At 44.1% G+C, this 27,827-nt stretch overlaps 3 protein-coding genes across 5 annotated transcripts; 1 reads left to right on the top strand and 2 right to left on the bottom strand.

Annotated features, from left to right (window-relative positions):
- The first annotated feature begins 636 nt into the window (after positions 1-636).
- ncf2 (neutrophil cytosolic factor 2) lies at positions 637-4,790 on the top strand. The gene is made up of 16 exons (XM_068343897.1): positions 637-845; positions 1,069-1,151; positions 1,276-1,384; positions 1,760-1,894; positions 2,082-2,189; positions 2,367-2,426; positions 2,622-2,665; positions 2,878-3,019; positions 3,160-3,225; positions 3,370-3,424; positions 3,540-3,568; positions 3,663-3,811; positions 3,889-4,000; positions 4,095-4,124; positions 4,214-4,331; positions 4,417-4,790. The coding sequence occupies exons 1-16, from the start codon at positions 672-674 to the stop codon at positions 4,506-4,508; spliced, it is 1,506 nt and encodes a 501-aa protein (XP_068199998.1). The 5' UTR covers positions 637-671; the 3' UTR covers positions 4,509-4,790.
- dph2 (diphthamide biosynthesis 2) lies at positions 4,786-11,407 on the bottom strand. Of its 3 annotated transcripts, none has more exons than XM_068343900.1 (7): positions 11,391-11,407; positions 10,584-10,760; positions 10,358-10,470; positions 7,462-7,682; positions 6,621-7,307; positions 5,032-5,214; positions 4,786-4,924 (listed from the first exon to the last, which is right to left on the bottom strand). In XM_068343900.1, the coding sequence occupies exons 2-7, from the start codon at positions 10,731-10,733 to the stop codon at positions 4,797-4,799; spliced, it is 1,482 nt and encodes a 493-aa protein (XP_068200001.1). In that variant the 5' UTR covers positions 10,734-10,760; positions 11,391-11,407; the 3' UTR covers positions 4,786-4,796. The 3 variants fall into 3 exon arrangements, with proteins under 3 accessions (XP_068200001.1, XP_068200000.1, XP_068199999.1); XM_068343899.1 differs by lacking the exon at positions 11,391-11,407 and adding an exon at positions 10,999-11,061; XM_068343898.1 differs by lacking the exon at positions 11,391-11,407 and having other exon boundaries at positions 10,584-10,882.
- Positions 11,408-13,047: 1,640 nt separating this feature from the next.
- Positions 13,048-21,529, bottom strand: mcur1 (mitochondrial calcium uniporter regulator 1). Its single transcript, XM_068343901.1, has 10 exons — positions 21,464-21,529; positions 21,168-21,320; positions 16,293-16,409; positions 16,093-16,196; positions 15,668-15,769; positions 15,531-15,572; positions 15,365-15,436; positions 14,624-14,677; positions 13,529-13,643; positions 13,048-13,406 (listed from the first exon to the last, which is right to left on the bottom strand). The coding sequence occupies exons 2-10, from the start codon at positions 21,316-21,318 to the stop codon at positions 13,351-13,353; spliced, it is 813 nt and encodes a 270-aa protein (XP_068200002.1). The 5' UTR covers positions 21,319-21,320; positions 21,464-21,529; the 3' UTR covers positions 13,048-13,350.
- Between the last annotated feature and the right edge of the window lie 6,298 nt (positions 21,530-27,827).

The raw sequence follows: 27,827 nt of genomic DNA, 5'->3' as shown, positions 1-27,827 counted from the left end.
GGGGCCCCACCCTGGAGCCAAGCCCGGGGTTTGTATGCGAGCGCCTGGTGGCCTCTGCCCACAGGGCCGGGAGCTCGGAGTAGAGCCGCTGCGCCTACGTGTTTCAGGCATGTCCTTGCGGGAGGAGACCTCGAGAAAGACCTTGGACATGCTGGAGGGACTATGTCTCTAGGCTGGGTTGGGAACGCCTCGGGATCCCCCTGGAGGAGCTGGAGGAGGTGTTTTGGGAGAGGGGAGTATGGGCATCCCTCCTGAGACTGTTGCCCCTGCAACCCGGCCCCTGATAAGCGGTTGTAGATGGATTGATGGATGGATAATAAAATTAATGAATAAGAAAATAAATAACAAAATAAATTTAAAAAAATAAAAACTTGAAATACCGCATGTCAGTTATGCTAGTGAGTCATTGAAGCTGAGCTGGGGTTTTACTTTGAGCCTGAAACCTGAATATGTAAATTCTGTTAAAACTAGTGACACAAACAGCGAGTTGCTACATAGGTGAAGAAACATGAGAAAAAGAAGCAGCTCCCATTTCATGTGTAAACCTGGTGGTGGTGCAATTGTAAGTGTACCAACCCTGAAACTGTCCTGACACTTCCTGATGTCACTGCTACCAGTCAAGGGTGCTTCCTGACTCTGGTCTGTAGCTCAGTCTGCTCCAACCTGTCACCATGTCTTTTCTGGACACTCTGCGCCAGTGGGACGAGGCTACGACCTGTGTTGACAGACAAGATCTGTCAGAAGCACTCAAGATTTTTTTGTCCATCCAGGAACCAAACTCCAAAATTTATTTTAATATTGGCTGTCTCCATCTGCTTAATCAAGACTTGGATACTGCTGAAAAGGTATGTCTGATCTTTGCTGATGAAATTTAAATTACAACATTAAACAGAAATTTATCTGGTATGTAAGTAATATTGTGATCAAAATGTAAACTTTTGCTTTGAAGTAGTTAATAGAACTCAGATGAAATGCTGGAGTCTGAAAGTGCAAGTCATCAAGAAAGAAGAAGTAGCGTTTACCATTTCTCTTTTCTCAAGAAGGAAGTTGCTGTACTCTGTTTTTCAGGCGTTTGACTGCAGTATAGGCAAGGACGAGCATTTGGCTGTTGCATTCTTCCAAAGGGGAATCACATTTTACAGAACGGAGAGGCAAGAAGCACCAATTACCTCAAGAGAGAAGGCCACATTTTTATTTCTTATTTTTACAATTCATGTGGTTTATTATACACAAAATGTTTTTTTTTAACTTTTACTGTATAATTTTTGTCTGAAGGTATGAGGAGAGTTTAGCTGATTTCCAACATGCTTACAAAGCACTAAGAGGCAACCAGCTGATAGATTACAAAGCTCTAGGACTTCGATACAAATTATATGCATGTGAGGTGAGTATTCAAAAGAGATCAAGTATTTATATTGAAATTCCTCTTAATTATATCACGCACCAAGTATTCAAAGTGTTTAACAACACATTTTAGCCACACATTTACATTCAGTCCAAATACCTTTCTAATTTTTCCTGATGACTGATTTGATTTTGGCGCTAACAATCGGACATATTTCACCCCTTAGCAAAGACCAAACCTCATAAATGCTATCTCAGTTCTGAAGAACTGAAGAAGCCTCTTGGATGAGAGGTGAATCGCTTCAAGAAACTTTCTTAAAGTCCATTGAATTGATTTAAACAGCTTTGGAGAACATACACAGACATTATTGATATGATTAAAACAGTGAACAGTATCTAATATTTGTGGTCCCAGGTTCTCCACAACGTAGCCCTGGTAGAGGCCCATCTGGGGAACTGGGAAAAAGCACAGAAAAACCTGGTGAAGGCTCTGGACTACAAGACGGACGTTAAACTCAATATCATCGACAGAGCTCTGCAATCCACCCTGGTCAGTTAATCCAACAACCATTACTGAAAATAAATACATAAATACAAATAGTATCACTCTGGATTCATACAGACTAAAAACTTCAGTCTGTTCATGGACAGCACTGTTTGAGTGCTGTGTTTATTAGCTATGGGATTTATCCAGCAAGAGAAACACAACACTCCTTGTATTGTAATGTCATCAACAGAAACAAAAGCTTTTCAAACCCGTTGAGTTTCCTTCAAAAGTGCTCTTTAAACCAAATAAGCACTATGTTGCTGAGCTGGAGAAGAAAGACTATCTGGGCAAAGCAAAGGTAAGGATCTGTCTTTGCTTCAGTTTCAGTTGGTTCTGTGTCACTCGGTTGCCTTGTCTCTGTAGACTGACTGTTCTTTCACAGATGTTTGATAAATTTGAATTTATATGAAAGCGAACTACTAACTATAATTATTTGACATATACATTCTACATCATTCATCTCTTTTGCAACCAGGTTGTTGCCTCAGTTGTTCCTCAGGACCAGTTCTCTGGATTTGCCCCATTACAGCCCCAGGTAACACATGATCTCATTACACTTACTGCCCACAGATAATCAAGAGATTTAATGCAATACTATATTTTACCACATCAGAGTCAAATGTTAGAATTATTAGTGAATTTAAAAACAATTACTGCCAAGTCAAGATACGGCTACAGTTTTAACAGTCCTCAGCGCTGCTGACTGGACATTTTTGTTTGCACCTGACAGGTGGAAAGTGGTCCAGCTCGTCCAAAAGAACCAGAGGTTCTCAGGTAGAACACTCACCGTGACATTGCAGAGACCTGAATTATTCTATGTTTGATTTATGTTCACTGAATGTACTAGAAGAGATTTGATGTCGAAAGAAAAGTTAGCTCATAAATAAAAATGTACCACTGATGCTGTGATCAGAGGAGAATGAGGAACCGTGGTGAGAATGTGAGCAGAGCAGCAGGACTTGAACCAGTGTGTCTCATCTTCACAGGGCTTTGGAGGGAGAACCGCATACGGTTCTCTTTCAGTTTGTTCCTGAAACCAGTGATGAACTGGCTGTTGTACCAGGAAACATTGTGTTTGTCCTTAAGAAGGGTGACGACAACTGGGCGTCTGTGATCTTCAATGAAAGGGTAGGACTTTGTACATCTACAGCCTGTAGTGTGTTGATCTCATTTGACCTCCATCTGGTGCTCATTCTGTGACACCTGGAAACAATCTGGGATGTCAGGTTGTTGTTTGTGAACATTCATCACTGCCGTGTCAATTCTAGAGGGGGCTTGTTCCTTACAATTACCTGGAGCGTTTGGAGATCTCCGTGACTTCTAAACAAAATGATGTAAGAAACTTCCAGTGTTTATTTCTAAGTGTATCCTGCAGCGTTCTTAAGTGTAATGCTTGTTCACATTGTGTTGCACATTTCAAGTACATCTTTATTTCTGTTTTCTGACAACCTTGTTCGGGCGGTATTCACCTTTGGTAGGGACTATCTGAGCTGCCAACTCGAGAACCACCGACCAGACCCAAGAGGAAACAAGGTACAAAAAAATGAATTCTATTGCATTTAATAGTCTTCCAATCTATCACTTCAGATGAACTATTTGCATATTTCATACCTTTTAACCAAACTAAGTTTCTCTACATGTATTTAAGGTCTCACTCCCAGTAATGCACAACCAAAGGTATGGAATCCTGATTCACTCAGTTCTACCATCAACATGCCAACATTCTGCACTGATTCTTTATCGTTCCGACACATCCTTTCATAATTTCCAGGACAAACAGCCTCCAGACAATTCCTGTATTGTCAAAGTCAGATTCACCTTCAACTTTGCTGTGTCAGTACCAATCGGGTCTTCCTTTGCTGTACTGGTTGGCAAAATCAGTAAGAAACTGAAACTCTCTCCTGCTGCAGTCACCTTGAGGTAAACGTTAAGTATGAAGTTTAAGTGGGTGATTGTGTTACAGACAACTCAGAATCCAATCCTTGTGTTTGGTTAAGTTTAACTTCTCAGGTAACTGTGGAAAACGAAATCAATGCCAACACAGAAATGGAAAGTGTGTGGAGTCGTGTTAGTGGTGGGCACATCATCCTGTGGTGCAAAACCAAAGAGGTGAGTTGGTGATCATTGCAATACTCAACAATGAAGCTACTGATTTAAACTGCTTAATAAATTTAGGATCTCTATGATCAATTTAACTCAACAGGGCTACAAGCAGAAAAAACCCAGCCATCAGGTAGGTGAACAATGAATTTTACTTTATTTTACTTTAAACATGATGTGACCTCAAAGATGGCGCTGAAAATCATTGTTTTGTGCCATTAGCAAACCAACGGTGAGGAACACAAGGAAGTTCACTTCCTGGCACTTCATTCCTACGAGTCTTCAAATCCAGAGGATCTCAGTTTCCATCAAGGCGATAAGATCACATTCCTCTCTAGAGGTGAAGCTCCCCGTTGTTCTGGAATCATACATCCTGAATATTTATCCAGAAAATATTGTTAACTTTCTCGTTTCTTCTCTTCCAGTTAACACGGACTGGGTGGAGGGGCAATGTAATGGGAACACTGGAATATTCCCATCAGCCTTCGTGGAAGAAATTCCTGTCAATGACCAGTGATTCACATAAAAAACAGTGATGGGCTCAGACGCCCTTTACCAGCGTCAGTTCAACTAAATATGACCATGAATACTATTTATTCATAGGTTTAAATATTTTTTCTTTCAAATAAACACAATTCTCATGTGAATTTAATAGTTATGGATAAATGTGTTAATAATATGTGAACATACAGAATATCCTGTACTTCAATAAGTAATGTGTGAAATATTGAGATCTCTTTTTGGTCTGTCAGGGAAGGCAGACGTGATAACACTCTGTGTCCGTTTTGTGAACTGCTTCAAACTGTCATGAAGATGTTCCCTCTTCTTCATAGGCGATAGCTATGCCTCTCTTGCCATTCCCTGCCTTCACCACAGGCGTTTCTCCCAGCTTCTGCTCTAAGCCACGCCAGCTTCGCTCCGCCAGGAACGATGCTGGAAAGAAGGAGCATAAATAAGAAATGTCACACATTTCTCTAATTCTGCAATAAACTTATGAATGGGTGGACATAAACACAGTCCGTGTTTTCTATGGGATATACCAGCGGGGTTGCCGTTGGCTACAGTCAGCGTCTGGTTCCGGAGGACCACGGAGGAGCTGCAGGACGACTCTGCAGGCTCGCCCAGCAGCAGGTTGCGGCTTCTCAGAGCTCCAGTGATGAGAGACACGTCCGTCTCATCGGCGTCCACCGGCTCATCAGCCAGTGGGACGTGACTCCGCCCACCTGGTGCCAGTTTGAGACAGAAATGAAAACTGAATGCTGCAAAAGGTTAATGATTAAAAACCACAATAACTTTTGCATGTTAGAAATTAAAAAACAGGGATGACAACAACAATGTGTTTTCAGGTGAACTACTAATGAAATAAGAGGTTTAGGGGAGGCTAAGCCCCCCGAGGCTGAGAGCTTTTTGGTAATTTACCAGTGATTTACAATGAAATTATTATTAAGAAAGGAAAGTACAGACTTCAAATAAGCCAACATAATTAATGACGTTAACTTACTATTTTGAAAATAGATCACTTTTTCTTCAATACATTTTGCTTGTTCTCATCTAAGAAGACAGCTTCTCTCCTCAGGTCAACAATTGTTTTCTAGCTTTAGGTTTTAATATTTAGACTATTTACAGTTCACAGATTTGCTGCTGTCCTCTTAAATTCCTTCTGATGAGCTTGATGTGAAATGCTACAAGCGTTGTCATCGGTTTAAATCAGTGGTCCTCAACCTTTATTGCGCCACCGACCAGTTTCATCTACGGCGATATTTTCATGGACCGGCCTTCATTTGCTCGATAATCGTTAATGACGCCAGGACAGCTGTAGTCTAATAAATCATCCGCTGTGGTTTTACGTAAAACGCAGACATCAACAGACAATAAACAACCTTTTTTTCATAAATTGATCTCTGTAAACGAAATAATTGCAATTATATTAAAAACTCAATTGAAGTGACTGCACTGATGAGGTTTATTTTGAAATATAGCGACTTACAATCAGTGCATTCAACGTAGGAGAATTACTGATCATTTCCAATAAAAGGGTGAAGGAGTCAATCAAATGATAAAATTACGGTAAGAATTAGTGGTTGGGGACCGCTGATCAAGGGGTAACAGGAGACAATGACACCTGAAGTGTGTATAGGACGTCCGGGCTACTCCGCAGTTTGGTTTTCTTTATGGTCACTGCAGAAAATCCCACTTCAAAAAAACAGGAGGTTGGAAATGGAAGTAGGGTTTTTGATACTTTTTGGGCGATCTAACGATAATCTGCCCTGATTTTAATCCACAATACTGGCGCAGTTGTGTGCGCTTAATGTAGGGGTAACCTGTTACCCCTAAGGAATAAAGGAATCATACAGAATGAAGCAAAGCTTAAAACTCATATGAATCTTTGTTATATGCATGTTTTTTCAAGCTGACATTAGTCTTTCCAATTCACACACACACACACACACACGCACACACACACACACACACACACACACACGTAATCTACAATCTACTGAAGTGGGAAGAGAAAAGCTTTTTGTCCTTTCTGCAGACACTAAAACCATCATTTTGACACTTCATTTGATTCTTTTTGTTAATTAATTCTGACTAAATTAACAAAAAAAAGAATAAATCCCATTCTAACCTGGCAGGAGATCTCGAAAGTTTGTGATGTATTCGTCTGCCCACTCCCTGTTCTTGTTACAGGCCACCTCCATCTCAAACGGCGTAACTACAGGTTTGTAGAATGCACTGGAGTCCAGCAGCGAGTTCTCAGGACACGCAATTAACACGAAAATGTCTATTTCAAGAAAGTTTGCTAGTTTGGGCACGTTCAGCTTCCCCATGGCGAACATGTAGCTCTTCTTGCCGGCTCTGTGGATGGTCTCCTTCAGCTGCTGGATGGCGCTGAGATAGTCGGCCACCCCAAGCGTGCCGACCAGGATGCCGACCACATTGGCATCTTTGGCCCTTTCTATGGCGTAATATCGCTTCATCAGAGCTCGGTTGATGCTTAAAGACTCAGTCCTCCCCCGCATCGTTATGGGGTCAAAAGAACTGAATGAGCAGCGATTCCATGTCATCATGAAGTTCCGCAGGGTTGCCCCCTCTTGGCCTACGTAGAACACGCTGTAATCCGTTATGCTTGAACCACTCTTCAAAGTGAACCGTCTTCCAAACTGACAGATAACCTGGCCGTCACCTTGCTCTGACACACGAAGGTCACCGTCTTGTATTTTAATCCAGGGACTGTGACACCATTTCTCTTCAACAACAAGTTCTGAGATGACAAGGTTTGGATAGTCTGATGAAAGGAGCGTCCAAAGATCACCTGAATAAAATAAAATGACTAGTTTCATTAAGTCCTCGAAAGGAAATCATTAGAAATCCCTCATTAAGAGGTGAATATAAAAGTTGCAACTAACACGGTTCAGTTGTAATCCTCCTTCACACCTCATAGAGTAGTACAGTTTAAAATTGCTTACCGATAGTGTGAACATAATTGACGTCGTAGAGGAGGAGGATGTGACTCTGAGCGTCAGGGTAGAGTTCTCTGAAGGCGGACTTGCACTTCTCCAGGTCCACTGGTCTCCTCTCAAACACGTACATCAAGGGTAGCCTTTTAGACGGGCTGAGACAAGCGCCGCCATAGTGCACGATGCAGTCGGCTCCAACATGTTCTGCCGCGACCTCGTCCACACAGCAACTGGCCAAAAGAATTCAGAGAGAAATATGAATGTATGCAACAATAACACCTACTGTATAATAAACAAATGAACTGCAAAAACAAATCATTTTACTTACATCCTTTATTGCAACAGATTTGAGCACCGTATTTTCCGGACTATAAGACTCTACGTTTTTCTTAGGTTTTAAACTATGCGGCTCATACAAAGGTGCGGCTACTTTGTAGTTTTTTTCTTCCACAGATAGGGTTGCTCTAACCGGAATTAGAATTAAAATATACGAAAGTTAAATGCAAAGAAGAATAGCCGACGCTACTTTTTCTTTAACATATACAACACCACGACCTTTTCTTTAGCAGATACAACACGCACAAAAAATTAACTAACTGGTAATTAACTTCAAATCCCCGCCCCTTCAACATGGAAACTACACGAAGAAGTTCATATGATGCAAGTTTTAAGTTGAAGGCCATCAAGCTTGCTATACCGGAATTATTGCACGCAAGCTTAGCATCAATGAATGTGTGGTGAGACGGAGGCTGCAGCGGGAAGAGCTCATGCAATGCCAAAAATCACGTAAAGCTTTCAGAGGCCATAAAAGCAGGTGGGCTGAACTTGAAAATGTCCTGGAGGACTGGGTGAACACACAGAGAGCAGGTGGTCGAGGTGTATCCACTGTACAGATCAGACTGAAAGCGAAAAGAATCGCACACGAAATGGATATTGAAGATTTCAAAGCTGGCCTGTTATGGTGTTTCAGATTTATGAGATGTAAAAACCTGTCCATCAGGGCATGGACCACTCTCTGTCAGCAAATCCCCCTTGACCATCAGGAAAAAATTAAAAAATTTGTTGAAACAAAGATAGAAGAAAACTCCATCAGACCAGAAGACATAAATATGGATGAAGTCCCTTTGATGTTTGATCTGCCTCTTACCAGGACTGTTAACAAGCCAGGTGCATCATTCGTGTTGTTGAAAACAACGGGCCACGAAAGGACTTCACCTGCGTTCTGGCATACACGGCATTCAGACAAAAACTTCCACCAATGATAATTTTTAAACGCATAACTATGCCGAAAGAACAACTCCCGAAAGGCATAATGGTCAAAGTTAACACCAAAGGGTGGATGATTGAAGGCCTAATGAAGGAAGGGTTAACGGAGTGCTACGGCAAGCGCCTGGGAGGATTTTTTCACCACAAAAAAACCACTGCTTGTTTTGGATAGCATGAGGGCCCACATCACAGATTCTGTCAAAGCAGCGATCAAGAAAACAAACTCCATTTGCTGTGATTCCTGGAGGTACAACAAAGTATTTTCAGCCACTTGACATCAGTGTCAATCGGGCATTTAAAGCTGCACTTCGGGTTGAGTGGGAGACTTGGATGACAAGTGGTGAGAAGTCTTTCATCAAAACTGGCCGAATGCGAAAAGCATCCTTTTCTAATGTCTGTCAGTGGATCCTAACAGCGTGCCGTGAAAGAATCCACCATCACCAACGGGTTCCGAAAGGCTGGACTGCTACACTAAGAGAGCAGCGCACCTTCAAAGCCAACTTCACCGGAGGACAACAGTGACACGGAGAGTGAGACTGATGGAGACAGATCTGACGAAGCGCTTTTGAGGCTGTTCAACTCCGACACTTGTGACTTGTGATTTCCAACACAGGAGAAATTAAGGTAAATAAATGCCGGTTATTTTCTTTTGGTTCTGTTCCGTGTCAGTCAACAAAGTTGCTGCATGTTAAAAGGCACTGTTCGGAAACGATCAGTTCAGGAACGTGTACATTTACAGTACAAAGACGTTCTGCACATTCAGTAAATATCTAATTTTTCAACATGGATATCTGCGGCTTATAGCCTGGTGCAGCTTGTATATCTTTTTTTTTTTTTAATTTTTAAAAATAGAGCAGGTGCGGCTTATATACAGGTGCGGCTTTGGACAGCACATTATGGTAGAAAACAGGAAAGAGCCATTGCTCAGAAGCACGGTTGGCCGGTCTGGCCCCAGGTTTTTATAATTTGAGTCTTTTTCTTTGCACTAATTTCAAGAAAAAACATTAACGTATATCTACTTTATGTAATTTTACTGAGTTCATTGGTCCGGGCCTCGAGATCAGATGAAGCCGTATGTAGCCCCCAGACGAAAATGAGTTTGACACCACTGCACTAAACCACACCTGCTGATCATATAGAGTTTATCTTCACTAGATCTTCTGTATTCTATATTCAAATTATATTTAATGCAATGTGCCACGTTTAACCTGTGAACACATGCGACTCACACAGCGGATGTGAGATCGGTCATTGGGTGTCACAAAGACAAAGAGCTTTATTTGTCATTATACACAGGGATGGTACAATGAAATTGAAAGGCCAGATGGAAAGTCGGTTCAGAGCCGCTGCACCCTGGGTGCGCCGCCACTACGGGCCAACATGACCTAATATTCCTTAGATGCATGTTTTTCCTGATAATGGGGGGAAACTGGAGAACCCCGAGAAAACCCATTGGAAATGGGAAATGATGAGGGTTTGAACCCCTGACCTTCCTGCTGTGAGGCAGCAGTGCTAACCACTACTCCACCACGCCGTCACTAGACACTTTGCTAGAATCTAAGCACTAAACATGACACACCAGTATGTAACGTGTTCATACCCTTTGTTACAGAATTGTCGGCTTTTTTTCAGACGTTACCTGCCATAGGATGTGTCTCCCAGAATAAACGGCTTGGCACCACTGTTTCTCTCAATCTCGTCTGCTACCGCCACTGAATCCACCAGCAGCTCATCAGGAAACTGCAGAGCAACCTGTGGAATCATGACCCACGTCAGACTGATGAACTCACACTAGAACAGGTCCATTTCTAGTGTGTGATCTATTAGCGGCTGAATTGATATCCAATCAGTTATTCAGTTCTCACCTTTTTAAACTGATACTCGTTGATGAAGCCGAGGGTCTCCTTTATTTGATAAAACTCTCCCAGTTTGTCCAGTGGAGTAAATGATTTCACTTTCACGTCCACCACTCGCTGTATTGCAGTTTCCGAGCTGCTACTGAACGCATCAGCCATGACGACGCATGAAGCACTAAACAGCAGCTAAACACGAGAAAAGCTTCACTTCAGCTGTTGGCAATCAAGAAGCTGAGTTGATCTTCAGCTGACACGACTAATACCAGTATGATGGCGTCCACGTCTACAACAGTGAGATTTAACCACAGCGTCAATGAATCGTTTTATTGTCTTACAAAACAAAATTAACCCACCCAGCTGACTGTACATTAACTTTTTGAGTCCTGGTTTAAATAAAAACAACCCCCGGGGGTAACAGACTTACAGGTGACCAACACCACGGGTCTCCTCTAACAGCTCCACATGTGCGTTACAACACACGCATGACACGTGAGGGCTTACACTTCCGGTTCATAGGTTTTCAAAGTAAAAGATTGAAGTACACTTCCGATCTTACGTACTCACCGGTCACTTAATGCAGAAGCCTTAACAACGACACTGGACATTTACAGGTCTTCCATTTGTTATGCAGTGATGTCATTAGTAAAGTTTAATATAAACATGTGTTTAAATTAATACTTGAACATACTAATGTGATGACCAATGTAGCCGCAAGAGGGCACAAGCCAATGTCTTATTGTGCCAGTTCCAAGCCCGGATAAATACAGAAGGGCATCCGACGTAAAACTTTTGCCAAATGAAACATGCAAATCAAACCTATGACTTCCATACTGGATCGGTTGAGGCCTGGGTTTACAACAACCGCCATCGGTGCTGCTCACCTACAGGGTGCCGGTGGAAATTGGACAACTGTTGGTCAAAGAAGGAGAGGAAAGTGTGTTCGTAGGGAGAGAGAGAGAGAGAAGAGGATCGCCAAGAGTATACGACTGAGAGAAGGGACTTTGAATTTTGGAACGATGACATGAAAAGGTAGAGTTGGTTGTCATGATGCAGAGGAGGAAGGTAGACATACTGTGTGTCCAGGAGACCAGGTGGAAAGGTAGCAAGGTTTAGAAGTTTAGCAGCAGGGTTCAAGTTGTTCTATCATGGTGTAGATAGGAAGAGAAATGGAGTAGGAGTTATCTTGAAGGAGGAGTTTGTTAGGAATGTCCTGGAGGTAGAGTGTAAGATAGAGTGATGAGTCTGAAGCTAGAAATCTAAAGTGTGATGTTCAATGTTGTTAGTGGGTATGCTCCACAGGTAGGATGTGAGCTGGAGGAGAAGGAGAAATTCTGGCTGGACTTTGATGAAGTGATGCAGAGCATGCCTAGAAGTGAGAGAGTTGTCATTGGTGCCGACTTCAATGGACATGTTGGTGCAGGACACAGAGGTGATGAGGTGATGGGCAGGTTTGGTATCCATGAGAGGAAAGCAGAAGGACAGATGGTAGTTGACTTTGCAAAAAGGATGGGAATGGCTGTAGTGAATACTTTCTTCCAGAAGAGGCAAACACATAGGGTGACCTATAAGAGTGGAGGTAGGAGCACGCAGGTAGACTACATCTTGTGTAGACGGTGTAATCTGAAGGAGGTCAGTGACTGCAAAGTATTGGTAGGCAATAGTGTAGCCAAACAGCATCGGATGGTGGTGTGTAGGATGACTCTGGTGGTGAGGAAGATGAAGAGAACAAAGGCAGAGCAGAGGACAAAATGGTGGAAGCTGAAAAAGAAAGAGTATTGCATGACTTTTAGGAAGGAGTTAAGACAGGCTCTGGGTGGCCAGGAGGTGCTTCCAGATGACTGGACAACTACAGCCAATGTGATCAGGGAGACAGGTAGGAAGGAAACTTGGTGTGTAATCTGGAAGGAAAGTAGATACGGAGACGTGGTGGTGGAGTGAGGAGGTACAGGAGTGTATACAGAGAAAGAGTTTAGCTTAAGAAGAAGTGAGACCCTGAGAGGACTGAGGAGAGTAGACAGGAGTACAGGAAGATGCAGCGTAAAATGAAAGTAGAGGTAGCAAAGGCCAAACAGGCTTATGCTGATTTGTATGCTAGGTTGGACAGTAAGGAGGGAGAGACTGGTCTATACAGGTTGGCAAGACAGAGAAATAGAGATGGGAAGGACGTGCAGCAGGTTAGGGTGATTAAGGATAGGGATGGAAGTGTATTGACAGGTGCCAGTAGTGTGATGGGAAGATGGAAAGAGTACTTTGAAAAGTTGATGAAGGAGGAAAATGATGTGAGAGTTGGTGTGAGAGAGGACAATGCAGAAGACGGTTAGATGGAGGCAATTGATTCGCTGTGGCGACCCCTGATGGGAAAAGACGAAAGGAAAAGAAGAAGATACTAATGAGATGATCAGATTCTAACTGCAGTACAAATAACTCCCTATAAAAGAGTTGCAAAAAGCTTACATTTGTTGACAGCTACTTTTATTAAAATACCAGTTTATTAATCATGCTATAACATTTCTGACACCACAAAGTAAAAAAAAATTCAGGCTTCATATGTGCTACATTGAAAAGCTTGAGTCACATTGACACAACTTCTTCTGGTCCGTTCCCTTGTGTCACCCACCTCTGGCCCAGCAGGCTGTAGCCCATAAGGAAGATAAGTGGCTGAAGACGAGACAGTTAGGATTGTCTCAATCATGGAATAGATAGTCTCCGCTGCTCAGCATGCAAAGTTCAAGTGTTCCCAGGGTAAATAAAGTAAGGAAATCTGTTTCAGTGCTGCTTACATCCAAATACGATAGAAGCCCAACACCACAGTGAGACAAGTGAACACTGAACCTAAAGGAGAAAAAAAAGTTTTGCTTACCGGTAATCTACTACTTCCACAATGACAATTATTTATATTTTCTTATGGTGGACAAATAGTGTCCAGATCCCAAAGTATCACCGCAACCTCCTACCTGCCAGGTATTTTATAGTATCCAGTTTATGGGACTCTAACATGGTTTTCAAACCGGCCACTTCAGTGTCTATTTTCATGTTGGTCTGGGTCAGATGACGATCTTGCTCTGCAGTCTAAAATATTAGACAAGAAAGATGAGTCAAACCTTCTTCTTCTTTTCCTTTTGGATTTTCCCTTCAGGGGTTGCCACAGCGAATCAATTGCCTCCATCTAACCCCGTCTTCTGCATCCTCTTCTCTCACACCAGCTACCTTCATACCCTCTTTCACTACATCCATAAACCTCCTCTTTGGTCTTCCTCTAGGCCTCCTGCCTGGCAGTTCAAAACTCAGCATCCTTCTACCTATATGCCGTATTGGCCCGAATATAGAATATAAGACGACCCTCATTATAACATGACCCCCTCTTTTTCAAGACTCAAGTTTGAAAAAAGACTTTTGAACACCAAATTAACCTGGCCGATCTTCGACCCGCTTTTCTCCAGATTGCCGCTACGTTTCTCCATTTTCTGTTATCTCTTCTCTTATTTTGTTCTCTTTTCTTTCTTACCGCAATTTATATTTACTTATATTTTCCTTCTTCGTGACAGGGGTTCGATTTTGGCCTGGGGAGTTAAGTTCAGTATTCACTTTAAAGATATCTGGCGCCATCTAGCGTTGTGAATGGGTATAATGTCTAGAGCCCGAATGTAAGACGACCCCCACTTTTTCATTCTTATTTCAATGCAAAAAACACTGTCTTATATTCGGGCCAATACGGTATTCCCTATCTCTAGACATGTCCAAAACCATCTCAGTCTGGCCTCTCTTATCTCCAAAGCTTCTAACATGTGCTGTCCCTCTGATGTACTCATTCCTGACCCTATTCTTCCTGGTCACTCCAAAAACATGAGTCAAACCTGAACAGTCAAATTAGCAACCAGTGTAAACAGTCATTATGAATACAGTAATACCTTATTACTTGTACAGTTTTGTGCTTCTCTAGTTACTAGAAGCTATCTATATGTATTATATATCACTTATTTATGAAATAATCCTACTATTACTGTCTAGTATGTTCATGTGATTTCAGCACATATAACAAAGATATAAACCATTTCCATGATTTCCGTTCTTGTTTCTAGAAGTTTCTTCTCATGTTCTGCTTTCTGAAAATAGAAAGAAACACAAGACACGACCCGTCAGCTACACGTTTGACAAAGAATAATTAAATCCACTGATGGGTTTATGAACATATTCTGATGAGGACTGGATAATTCCTTAATTATATACAGTGGTGCCTCTACTTACGAAATTAATTGGTTCTGGAAGAAATTTCTTACGTAGAAAAATTGGTAAGTAGAGACGCGTTTTCCATGCAAATGCCCTAATCTGTTCGAAGCCCCCCAAAATTCAGACATGTTTTATGAAGCATATAAAGAGGGCCGAATAACGAGGACGCTGCATATACACTTATCTAGCTACACATAACGGTCCCTTTTAGCCAATGGGATGACAGGAAGATGCTAGGTAATAGCCAATGGCAGAGCAGCTACAAGAAAGTTGCGTTCAGGAACATTTGGTAGCTGTGAGTAGCAGCCCATACTGTATTTTTACCTTTGGCATCCTGAAATTTCTTCCATAACAAGAGGCAATATTTTTCTGTATAGGCATTTCGTAACTTGAAAATTTCTTATGAAGAGACATTCATAAGTAGAGGTACCACTGTATATATTTATGTATTGACTATACAGGTATCCTTTTAAAATATCTAGTGTTAATTATTGAGGCATGTCATACAAATCCAAGAGCAAATTTTAAAGCACAGCTTAACTTTAGTCTCCTAAAACACATACCAATTCTTTTACTCGGCTTTTCTCCAAATTCATGTCCAAAATACTGTCTGAGCGAACTTTACCCATGACATCCTGCAACAGAGATAAACACTGGTTTATGAACGCATTTGTGAGGGAGTGAGTGAGAGAGTTTATTAGTGAGTGAGTGAATGAGTGAATGACTTACTGCCAGCTGGATTTTGAGCTGCAATAGCTGGATCTTGAGTTTCTGTGTGGAATTATCAACAAACAAAAAACTATCAGTTTGTTAATAAGGAAGTTAGAGATTCTTTCAGTAAACTGTTCTTCGGTGATCACACTCACCTCATTCTCCGTCAGTAAAGTTGAAAACTCGCTCTTCTCAAGAATGACCATGTCTTTCTTAACGGATGCTATTTGAGACATCACACGCTGCAACATGATCTCCTGCCAGAAACAAAAACCCAACAAAACCAACGCAAATGTTGAAAAGACAAAAAAAAACTGCAGAGAAAATTTTCCATTTCAAATCAACACACCTGTCACTAAGACTTAAGACAGGACAAGTTTCTTAGAGGAACAGTTTACTATAAAATTACATTTCATTTGTCTTCTCATGAGTGTTGATTTTGTTCATGGAAAAAATATGTAAAGAGAACCTGTAATTATTTTCATAGTTCTACTAGAACCACATTCAATTAATATTCTTGCAAAATAACGCACCTTTAATAAACATGCTGTGAAGGATAAGCTTACAGTGAATGTCTCACCTGCTGCACTTTGGTCACCATGTCATTATAGATGACATCCATGTTAGACCTGGTCATCTGCACCAGGATTTTAACCAACACCTCAGCTTGTTGAGTCGTGAAGCCTGTTTGAGGAAATCATGAAAGAAGATCAGCATCGTCTACACTAGCAGGAACAGTAACATGGTGGTGTTTTCATGGGGTAGTGAAACAATCCAGACCGTTTCCCTCCAAGAGCCGTACCACAGCATGCGTGTCAAAGAAACGCATGCCACCCTCAGAGGTTGGGACGTCCTGTCTCAGATTGTACTGGAAACCTTTGACGGATGTACTCAGGTCTGAAATGAACAACAAATAAAGTCATCTCCTTCCTGTCTCAAGTGTTAATATTCCAAATGCCTCTTTTGTACACATAAACTATATTTCAAACGTTTGCTTTATATTAGCCAAGTTTGGAATGGTCCACAGGAGAGATGGTATGTTGGTAAAAGGCTGACGAGGATGGAGCTACCAGGAAATAGGGTAAGAGGAAGACCAAAGAGAAGGTGTATAGATGTAGTCAGGAAGACATGAGGGCAGTTGGTGTTAGAGAGGAGGATGCAGACGATAAACTGACATAGACAAGGATGACACGCTGTGGGGACCCCTAATGGGACACGCCCAAAGGAAAAGAAGAAGACAAGAAAAACATTGTGTCAGCTGTGCTACTCTTTGTCACCCCCAAACATAGAATATACACACAATGTCCAAAAGTAATGAGACACCTAGCACTACACCTAGGGAACTTTTGTGACTTCCCTATATCATAGGGATTAACATGGAGTCGGTCTCTCTTTGGAGCTGGATCCGCTCCTGTACTGGTGGGGAAGAATAAGGGTGAAGTCAGGCTGGAACAGAAAAGGGCTTATGCTGAGAACTTCCGGTGATGCAAGCAAGTGAGTAATCACGATCGGTAGGAGCTCCAGCACAATATCCTTCATTATTGTTTTTATTGTCCCTCTTGGCATCCAAGCCCTAAGCGAGAGTTGCACTTTTTACTCCAAGTGATGTCTCAGGATCGTTTTTTGGGTCAAGTCGGCTGACAAAATGCCTTCAAAATCTGTAAAACAAACAAATTCCCAGCAGAAAGACAAGTTGTCTGAGGCCCCGTCCACATGATGCCGGAATTTTTTGAAAACGCATCAAAAACGATTCGTGTCCACACGACACTGTTTTAAAAAAAATCCCCGTCGACACGTAAATGAATCAGTGCGATTAACACGTGTATAAGCATAACAACTCCGAGAATGACAGGAGAGAGGACCGGGACGTGCGGAAATTCACAGTGTTCCTCCTGGAAGAGAACCTCCATCACAGATTTCTCCCATCAGCAGGCAGTGAATCCCGGTCTGACCCAGAACTGGTGTCTTGGCGAGGAACGTGAAAGAATGAATGAATAAATACATATATAACTTTATGACACATAAAGAAACAGACGAACAAATATTTAAGTGCAAAGCATGTTTATCACCACATCTTCGACGTGGAGCTGTTATACATCAGAAAATAGCCGGTTTTAGCTCCGTTTGTACATGTAGATTTGGGTCACATGCATGACGTCGCAGCGGTTTTGATCCCAGGGACACGCCCCCCGGATAAAAATGTTGCGGATACACCGTTCACACTACAACGCAGACCCAGCGTTTTCAAAGCAATCCATCTTGGCCAGCGTTTTCAAAAAGTTCTGTCATCGTGTGGACGGGGCCTGAGGCCTCACCACGATGTTACTGGTCTTGAAGAAGATTTGAGATTGACCAAGGCTCTGGAAATAATGACCTCTATGACAGATGTGAGACTGGAGAACTTGCTACGTGATGTTAACACTAACACATCTGAGTCTAAAGGAAATCTCCAAGCCAGTCGGTGAGGCCGAGCAGTGAATTCTGATAGTGGAGAACACCGCAAGATTATAGCTGCTTATGTTAACCCCTGGAGAGGTGTTAGATTAGTTCAGTAAGGAGGAAGGTTGTGGATGTCAGTCAAACTGCCAGTGGATTGCTCTGATTTCCATCTTCTTTCTTTTGGATTTTATATACAATAATCATTATTGGAGTTTCTTATTATTGCCACAGAGATTTATAACCTACCATTTTTGGAATACATGCATACATTTTGTTATTACATTTTTTATTAATGGTAGAAATCTCAATTTAGATTTTATTATTATTATTATTATTACTACTTGTATACAGTATTCAGTATTTAATTACAAAGGATCTAGATTGTGCCAGCTAAGACAAACTGCATGCATCCAGCATTAGGCGTGGGCTGTTTTGCTCTAATAGAAGGTTCTTTGTTCCCATGTTTGAAGGGTTTAGCCTTGTCGTCGGGTTTAGAAGCAGTTTTGTTCACAGGTTGACCACCGCTTCATTTTATCTCCCCAGTGTGTTTGGTCCCGTTGTTGGTGCAAAATTTAATGGTTATCGGTAATAATACAAGGATGAGAGTGTTGAGTGACAACTACTCCAGACATTCTATTTATTATATCTATTTATGAAGCTCTGTCCTTGGAATGTACGGAACATCCATCACCCAGTGAAAAGACAAAAAACTGCTCTCATTTCTGAAGAAGGAAGGAGTTGAGATCACACTCCTGCAGGAGACTCACCTGAAGGATCAGGAGCATTTTAGAAATAAAGGTGATGGGGAGATTCTCTCTTCATCCTACACCTCCAACAGTAGAACAGTTTGCATCCTTATTAATAATAAATTGCCCTTTAAATTTGAATCCTGTGTGAAGGACAGCAATAGACAGTATATAACTAAGGTGGTATTATATGGGAAATGTATTTCAATCCTTACTATCTATGCCCCACTAATTCAATCTACTGACTTCCTCATTAAGGCCTTCTTGGAGTTTGCTGAGCTTAAGCTGAGCTTGGTGGTGGCCAGGGACTTTAAATGTCACCTGGACCCACTTCCTGAGAGACTGCCTCCTGACCCCAGGGATCATTCTATAAGAGCACTTGCAGACATGATGAATTCGGGTTTGTTGTTGTCATTTTCTTTTTAAATGTCCATATGAGTAGCTCTCGGTTAGACTTTTTCTTTATCCCTAAGTTAATGATACCCTCAGTGATGTCCTGTGATATAGGAAGTATTTCTATTACTGATCTTGGCCCAGTATTTTTACAGCTGTTGTTTAGAGAAATAGATTGTTTACTACCTCGTGGAAATTCAGTCCATACTTGCTCAGTGATCCCAAATTGTCTTGCTGGTTTTTCTGTTGTATCAGTATCTGGACTAAAGAAGCCTCTTGGAGGAGAGGTGAGATGTTTCAACAACCTGAAGCAAGTACAGTTGAGTCTGTTTTATTCTTCTTGATTTAATTTGACCTGGATGACTTAGAACCGACACAGATAAATATTGGAAAAACCAAACTATCTAAAATGACTGTGTGTGCTGGAGCATTAAGAGAAGCATTAATGCTCCAGCAATAGGGATGCTGGAGCATCCATGGGTTCTGACTCGTCTGATTAGCATTTTTCTGAGGAACCAAAGGAGAACAGTTCTCTGGAGGACTGATCATGTTGTCAAAGTGCTGTAGAAAAACCAAAGTCAGGCTCAACCATGAAAAAAAGAAGAGGAGCAGCTGCATGTTGTGGAAATATGAAGTCAATGTGGGTACAGTTTTGACCATAAACAGCAAGAATTCAGCACCAGGGTCTGACTTCAGACATTCCTGACACTGAGCCTCGGGGAACGTAGTCAGAACTTCAGTTAGCAGCTGGTGGTTCATCAACGAGAAGCTCCCACCTATCTCATGCAAGTATGGACCAGCAAACAGCAGCGGTGAGCCTGCTGCCACAGCTCAACTTCACTGTATGGGGTGCAAGTCTGTTAAATCAGTAGTCCCCAACCTCCGGGTGAACCGGTCCATGGACCGGTCAATTGGTACTGGGCAATTGGGCCTCACACAAAGAACACAGGACTTACATTATATTACATGAAATGTACATAATACAAATCATGAAATATATTTTTTCTTATATATACATCTGAACATTGCTAAAACTATTAGCGACTTTACCGTCTAACCCCACAACACTAAAATCTGTATATTTTTATTTATTTTCTTCTTCATACCAAGTTTCTTTGGCTCCTTTTTCTTATTTCTTCTTATTCTGGTTTTGTTTGTGGTACTTTCTGGAGCAGAAAAGCCTGAACAAAAGACAACTTCACCCTTGGGGATCAATAAAGTTCTGACTCTGATTCTACACTCAAATATATGTCATCCATAAAGAATAGAACAAGCTGGTCACAGTGTGACCTATAATAGCTTCATTTTTTAAACATTTATCTCATCTGAAATAAATCTATGGACTGCTTTGGCCCCATCACTGAACAATATCAAGACATGGAACACAGTCACAACTTTTATCATCCACCCCTAAGGAGATAAAGAACCATACACATGGTGGAATCATCCAAACAAAGTGAAGAAGGGAAACGAGACACAGATTAATTCTTATTGCTATCCAAATGATTGACATCACACAACAGCGATCACTGGTAGGACCCAGCACCAGAAACAAGGTCAAACTCTTTCTCTTTCACTTATGACATGTGAAACACTGACACCTGTTAAGACTCAAGTACTGTATGTGCAAAATCTAAATGTGATGCACAACTAGTTTTATTTTTAATACTATAGTTTAGAGACAAATCAACATCAATCAATCAATCAACTTTTATTTATATAGCATGTTGAAGAAAAGAGAAACACTGAGGAAAAAAAAATTGCACCCACCCCAATTTTTTTTTTTACCCTCTTCCTTTGCCCAGCCACACACAACCGGTTTTGAGAAGACGAAACTGAAGACTAGCCGGATGTCAAATGCGAAGGACTTTTATTTTGACACATGTAATGACCTACACAGGAAGTGTGGTTCGTCACGCGGTAGGGTGGAGAAGGTCAAGCAATGACTGACCGAGACGCCGGTTAAAGCACACATCATAATGCTCCTCTAACACTTCAGCAGTAGCTAACAGCCAGAGTTAACATTCACACAGTGTGTGTGTCTCTCTCTCTATATATACGTAAAGGCTAACCTTACCTCTAATCAGCGTCTGCGTCCCCACAGGAATGCGAACCACCCTCCTCTCTGGAGCTCTCCTTCTGCACAGCGAGTTCTTCACGTTCTGAACGGGTGGACCGATGACACACCGGACACACGGTACTGTGTTCACGGTGGCGAAGCTCGACATGGCTGTGGAAAGACGCGAGAGCACCGGCAAAAAGTTGGTTCAGAAGAAAATGAAAAAAGTTTGTTTAGGCGGTTGTCTCAAAAAAGGTTATTTATTGTGTTGGTAGCGTGTGTGTGTGTGTGTGTGTGTTCCCCTAGACAACGACCTTCCTTCTGCCGAAGACGCGGACGTCTCCAGAGTTTGCTCTGAGTGCCACAGCTCAGCCCCCACCATCAAGTGGAACAAGTTTACATTTTGAAACACAAGTGTAGTTTCCGGTGATGCACTTCAAAATAAAGTTTCGTTAAACGTACACCTGCACGTTACCGGAGTGGCTGTATAAATGACAACTAGACAGAGCTCAGTACAGGGCAGTGCTCTGTTTATTTTTCCAACGCCATAACCCATCCATACACAAAATTTGTGTAAATTGTTTTTGTAATTTTGTATGTTATGATCCATGTATGTTTTGTTTGTATTGTAACAACCCTTCCGTGTCGTGTGTGTAGAGAAGAATGACAGCTCTGGACTTCTTTGGTCAGCCAACCCGAACTGGCAAACTCTCACCCCACCCACCCTTTCACACACACACCCTCCCCCCAAAGTCTCACAAACATGCCGAACACCACAGAACACTGGGGATATCACACTGCCCCCCCCCCCCCCCCCCATGAAGCCCCTCGACCAAAAAGGGGTCATTAAAGAGTCATCAAACCGTGGAGGCCTCCATCGTAGTCTCTGTGGCCAGCATCTCCTTGACACAGACGCTTGTGGTGGGGAAACAGATGGGCTGTCTGGGGCATCAAGCAAGGGAGGGTCCTGTGAAGTCTGGTCAGCGGGGGTTCCAGAGTCCGTCTGTGAAGCCACCCCCACTTCAAACACAGGAACAGCCCTCCCCAAGTAAGGTGCTAAGCGGTCCTGGTGCAGAACCACACCCCTGCCTATAGGAGGAACTCGAACCCTGTAAATCACCTCACCTACCCTCTCAGTCACTCTGCACGGCCTGTCCCAGTCACAGTCAAATTTAGGACAGCGTCCCTTCTTCCTCTTCGGGGTATAAACCCAAACCAAGTCCCCAGCCCTGAAGTCCTTGCCCCTACTCCTCAGGTCATGATTTCTGCCTCATGCCAGCCTTCTCCAGCTGGTCTCTGGCAAAAGCATAAGCCTTCTCTAGCCTGTCCTGCAGCTTCCTAGCATACTCCGGCCCTGGTGGGGCATCTGGTGGCCTCCCAAAGGCCGTCTCCACAGGCGTTCTGATCTCCCTGCCAAGCATAAGGGCGTTGGCATTGGCGTGCTGATCACTAGGCCTGTGCTCCACAGTGAAGTTGAATGACTGCAACTCCTCCAGCCAGCATGCGACCTGGCCCTCGGGTTCTCGAAACGACATGAGCCATTTGAGCGCTGCATGATCAGTCCTGACGGTAAAGCCATACAGATAATATTTGAAATGCCGGGCCGCCTTCAAGACTGCCAAGAGCTCCCGCCCAGTCACACAGTAGTGCCGCTCGCTCATATTAAAGATGCGACTGAAGTAGGCTACCAAACGTTCCCCTCAGAGTCACGTTGAGACAGCCCTGCACCCATGCCAACATTGCTAGCATCTCTATCCAATAGAAACGGCAGGGCAGGGTCCGGGAGTTTGTGGACCAGTGCCTGCAGAAGGGCCCGCTGGAGAGAGGTGAAAGCCCTCTGGCAGTCCACTGACCACAAAAAGGTCTGTCCCTTCTGTAGCAATCGAAAAAAGAGATGCACCAATGCACGAAAACCCTTGCACAAACCTCCTATAATAGAAGGCTAGCCCTGTGGAAAGATTGCTATATTAAATACAATAGGAACTCAAAGTCCTCTCCAAGGAACCATCACCTTACCGTGGTGGAGAGGTTTGTGTGCCCTAAGGATCCTGGGAGCTATGTTGTCGGGAGTCTTGTACTCCTGGTAGGGTCACCCAAGGCAAACAGGTCTCAGGTGAAGGGCCAGACAAAGAATGGTTCAAATATCCCATGAAAAACGGAAAAGGGAAAACTGTGACCCTGCCCGGAGGAAGCCCGGGGCCCACGTCTGGAGCCAGGCCTGGACGGAGGGCCCGTCAGCGAGCGCCTGGTGGCCGGGTCTGCCACGGGGCCCAGCCGGGCTTAGCCTGAAAAGGCAACGTGGATTCTTCCCACCCCTGTGGACCCACCACCCGCAGGGCAGACCGATGGGGTCGGGTGCGCTGCCATATGGGTGGCAGTGACGACAGGGGGTCACGACGGACCAGACCCGGGCGGCAGAAGTTGGCTTTGGGGACGTGGAATGTCACCTCACTGGCGGGGAAGGAGCCGGAACTTGTGTTGGAGGTGGAGCGCTACCAGTTGGATCTGGTGGGGCTTACCTCCACGCATAGCCTCGGTTCTGGATCCAAACTCCTGGATAGGGGTTGGACCTTGTTTTACTCCGGAGTTGCGTCAGGCATGAGGCGCAGGGCGGGTGTGGGGATACTCACAAGCCCCCAGCTGAGCGCCGCTGTGTTGGAGTTTACCCCGGTGGATGAGAGGGTCGCTTCCCTACGCCTTAAGGCTGTGGGGGGGAAAACTCTGACTGTTGTTTGTGCATATGCACCAAATATCAGTTCAGAGTATTCGGCCTTCTTGGGGTCCCTAAATGGGGTCCTTGAAGGGATCCCTGCAGGGGACTCCATTGTTCTCCTGGGGGACTTCAACGCACACGTCGGCAATGATGGAGACACTTGGAGGGGCGTGATTGGGAGGAATGGCCTCCCTGATCTGAACCCGAGCGGTGTTATGTTGTTGGACTTCTGTGCTAGTCACGGATTGTTCATAACTAACACCATGTTCGAACACAAGGATGCTCATAAGTGTACCTGGTACCAGAGCACCCTGGGTCGGAGGTCAATGATTGATCTTGTGATCGTATCATCTGATCTTCGACCGTGTGTTTTGGACACTCGGGTGAAGAGAGGGGCAGAGCTGTCAACTGATCACCACCTGGTGGTGAGTTGGGTCCGTTGGCGGAGGAAACCTTTGGATAGACCTGGTAAGCCCAAACGAGTAGTGCGGGTGAACTGGGAACGTCTGGAGGAGGACTCGGTCCGCCAGGCCTTCAATTCACACCTCCAAAGGAGCTTCTCGTGCATCCCTGTGGAGGCTGGGGGCATTGAACCTGAATGGTCGATGTTCAAAGCTTCCATTGCTGAAGCTGCAGCTGAGAGCTGTGGTCTCAAGGTCTTGGGTGCCTCAAGGGGCGGTAACCCTCGAACACCGTGGTGGACCCCGGTGGTCAGGGAAGCCGTCCGACTAAAGAAGGAGGCCTTCAGGGGCATGTTGTCCCTGGGGACTCCTGAAGCAATTGCAGGGTACCGACAGGCCAAAAGGACTGCAGCCTCGGCTGTGATGGAGGCAAAACAGAGGGTGTGGGAGGAGTTCGGAGAGGCCATGGAGAAGGACTATCGGACGGCACCAAAGTTGTTCTGGAGGACTGTCCGACACCTCAGGAGGGGGAAACGGGGAACCATCCAAGCTGTATACAGCAAGGATGGGACACTGTTGACCTCGACTGAGGAGGTTGTCGGTCGGTGGAAGGAACACTTTGAGGAACTCCTGAATCCAACTACCCCAACTGACCCGTCCTCTGTTACAGAGGCAGAGCTGGAGGAGGATGGGGGATCAGAGTCAATCTCTCGGGGCGAAGTCACCGAGGTAGTTAAACAACTGCACGGTGGCAAAGCCCCGGGTATTGATGAGATTCGCCCAGAAAGGCTGAAGGCTCTGGGTGTTGAGGGGCTGTCGTGGATGACACGCCTCTTTAACATTGCGTGGAAATCTGGGACAGTGCCGAAAGAGTGGCAGACTGGGGTGGTGGTTCCTCTTTTTAAAAAGGGGGACCAGAGGGTGTGTGCCAATTACAGGGGCATCACACTCCTCAGCCTCCCTGGGAAAGCTTACTCCAAGGTGCTGGAAAGGAGGGTCCGGCCGATTGTCGAGCCTCAGATTGAGGAGGAACAATGTGGGTTCCGTCCTGGTCGTGGAACAACGGACCAGCTTTTTACTCTCACAGGGATCCTAGAGGGGGCTTGGGAGTATGCCCATCCAGTCTACATGTGTTTTGTGGACTTGGAGAAGGCATATGATCGTGTCCCCAGGGATATACTGTGGGAAGTACTGCGGGAGTATGGAGTGAGGGGGCCTCTTCTCAGGGCCATCCAATCCCTGTACGCCCAAAGTGAGAGCTGCGTTCGGGTTCTCGGCAGTAAGTCGGACTTGTTCCGAGTAGCTGTTGGCCTTCGCCAGGGCTGCGCTTTATCACCAATTCTGTTTGTGATTTTCATGGACAGGATATCGAGGCGTAGTCGTGGTGAGGAGGCTTTACAGTTTGGTGGCCTGAGGATTGCATCACTGCTTTTTGCAGATGATGTGGTCCTGTTTGCGTCATCAGCCTGTGACCTGCAGCGCTCACTGGTCCGGTTTGCAGCCGAGTGTGAAGCAGCGGGGATGAGGATTAGCACCTCCAAATCTGAGGCCATGGTCCTCAGCAGGAAACCGGTGGAATGCCTTCTCCAAGTGGGGAATGAGGTCCTTCCACAAGTGAAGGAGTTTAAGTATCTTGGGGTCCTGTTCACGAGTGAGGGAACAATGGAGCGTGAGATTGGACGGAGAATTGGGGCAGCAGGAGCGGTATTGCAGTCGCTTTACCGCACTGTTGTCACAAAGAGGGAGCTAAGCCGAGAGGCAAAGCTCTCCATATACAGTTCAATCTTCGTTCCTACCCTCACCTATGGTCATGAGCGATGGGTCATGACCGAAAGAACGAGATCACGGATACAAGCGGCTGAAATGGGCTTTCTCAGGCGGATAGCTGGTGTCTCCCTCAGAGATAAGGTGAGAAACACTGCTGTTCGCGAGGGGCTCAGAGTAGAGCCGCTGCTCCTTCGCGTGGAAAGGAGTCAGTTGAGGTGGTTTGGGCATCTGGTGCGGATGCCTCTGGGACGCCTCCCTAGGGAGGTGTTTCTGGCACGTCCAGCTGGGAGGAGACCTCGGGGCAGACCCAGGACCAGGTGGAGGGATTATATCTCAACACTGGCCTGGGAACGCCTTGGGATCCCCCAGTCAGAGCTGGTGGATGTGGCGGGGGAAAGGGAAGTTTGGGGCTCCCTGTTGAAGCTGCTGCCCCCGCGACCCGATTCCGGATAAGCAGTGGAAGATGGATGGATGGATGGAGGAACTCAAAGTCAAAATAAATTTTACACATCATGGAGTATTTTTCTTCATTTTTACATATCTTCTTAAATTCAACCTTACAGACTCACATCATAAGCAAGGTTTTATGATAAATCTGCAGCGCAAACTCCTTTTTCCGCAATGAGGCCATCATGTACAGCAATGTGAAGAGAAAAAACCTACCCAACTGTGTGTTGTTTTAGTTCCCTTTTAAGAATGTTTGATAAGATACTAGAAAACAACATAATAAATGTCTGAAACTGCATTTATAACAAGTGATGCCTCTAAATTCAATTTTACCAGATGTTAGTAGCAAAGAAGGGGCTTATGATGACTTGTATGCTAGGCTGGACAGTAAGGAGGGAGAGACTGATTTATGCAGGTTGGGAAAACAGAGAGACAGATGGGAAGGATATGCAGCAGGTTAGGGTGATTAAGGATAGGGATGGAAGTGTCTTGACAGGTGCCAGTGGTGTGATGGAAAGATGGAAAGGTACTTTGAAGAGTTGATGAATGAGGAAAATGAGAGAGAACAAAGACTAGAAGAGGTGGCTGTTGTGGACCAGGAAGTAGCAAAGATTAATCAGGATGAAGTGAGGAGGACATTGAAGAGGGTGAAGAGTGGAAAGGCAATCGGTCCTGATGATATACTGTACCTGTGGAGGTATGGAAGTGTCTAGGAGAGGTGGCATTAGAGTTTCTAACTGGGTTGTTCATCAGGATCTTAGATGGTGAGAAGATGCCTGACGAATGGAGGAGAAGTGTGCTGGTGCCCATTTTTAAGAACAAGAGAGATGTGTAGAATTGTGGCAACTACAGAGTAATAAAGCTGATTAGGCATACAATGAAGTTATGGGAAAGAGTAGTTGAAGCTAGACTAAGGGCAGAAGTGAGCATTTGTGAGCAGCAGTATGGTTTCATGCCAAAAAAGAGTACTACAGATGCAGTATTTGCTTTGAGGATGTTGATAGAGAAGTACAGAGAAGACTAGAGGGAGCGGCATTGTGATTTTTTAGATCTTGAGAAAGCTTATGACAGGGTGCCCAGAGAGGAACTGTGGTATTGTATGAGGAAGTCTGGAGTGGCAGAGAAGTATGGTAGAGTGGTGCAGGACATGTATGAGGACTGTTAGACAGCCCAAGGAAACTCTTGAGCTCCATTTGATTATTAGGGACTGGCCAGTCCTTAATTGCACGCACCTTTTCCACAAGCGTGCTGATGCTCTCCCTGCTCAATTTATTCCCCAAAAATTCCACCTTTCTCAGCAAAAAAAGACATTTGTCTGGGTGCAATTTAAGGCCAGCCCTTGCGATCCTA

Source organism: Antennarius striatus, chromosome 20 (assembly GCF_040054535.1).
Source record: "Antennarius striatus isolate MH-2024 chromosome 20, ASM4005453v1, whole genome shotgun sequence".
In the NCBI taxonomy this organism is placed as follows: Eukaryota; Metazoa; Chordata; class Actinopteri; order Lophiiformes; family Antennariidae; genus Antennarius; species Antennarius striatus.
Note: the sequence above shows the minus strand (reverse complement) of the source record. Positions and strands in the feature narration are given on the sequence as shown.

Coding starts and splice junctions, on each gene's coding strand:
- dph2 (XM_068343900.1), bottom strand. CDS start 10,733: ATGGCTGATGCGTTCAGTAGCAGCTCGGAAACTGCAATACAGCGAGTG. Junction 7,683..10,357: donor GGAGACACATCCTATGGCAG/GTAACGTCTGAA, acceptor TCTTTTGGCCAG/TTGCTGTGTGGACGAGGTCG. Junction 4,925..5,031: donor AGCCAACGGCAACCCCGCTG/GTATATCCCATA, acceptor CCTTCTTTCCAG/CATCGTTCCTGGCGGAGCGA.
- mcur1 (XM_068343901.1), bottom strand. CDS start 21,318: ATGTCGAGCTTCGCCACCGTGAACACAGTACCGTGTGTCCGGTGTGTC. Junction 16,197..16,292: donor ACGGCTCTTGGAGGGAAACG/GTCTGGATTGTT, acceptor TTCCTCAAACAG/GCTTCACGACTCAACAAGCT. Junction 15,437..15,530: donor AGCTCAAAATCCAGCTGGCA/GTAAGTCATTCA, acceptor TCTCTGTTGCAG/GATGTCATGGGTAAAGTTCG.
- ncf2 (XM_068343897.1), top strand. CDS start 672: ATGTCTTTTCTGGACACTCTGCGCCAGTGGGACGAGGCTACGACCTGT. Junction 1,385..1,759: donor ACAAATTATATGCATGTGAG/GTGAGTATTCAA, acceptor TTGTGGTCCCAG/GTTCTCCACAACGTAGCCCT. Junction 1,895..2,081: donor GAGCTCTGCAATCCACCCTG/GTCAGTTAATCC, acceptor TGTCATCAACAG/AAACAAAAGCTTTTCAAACC.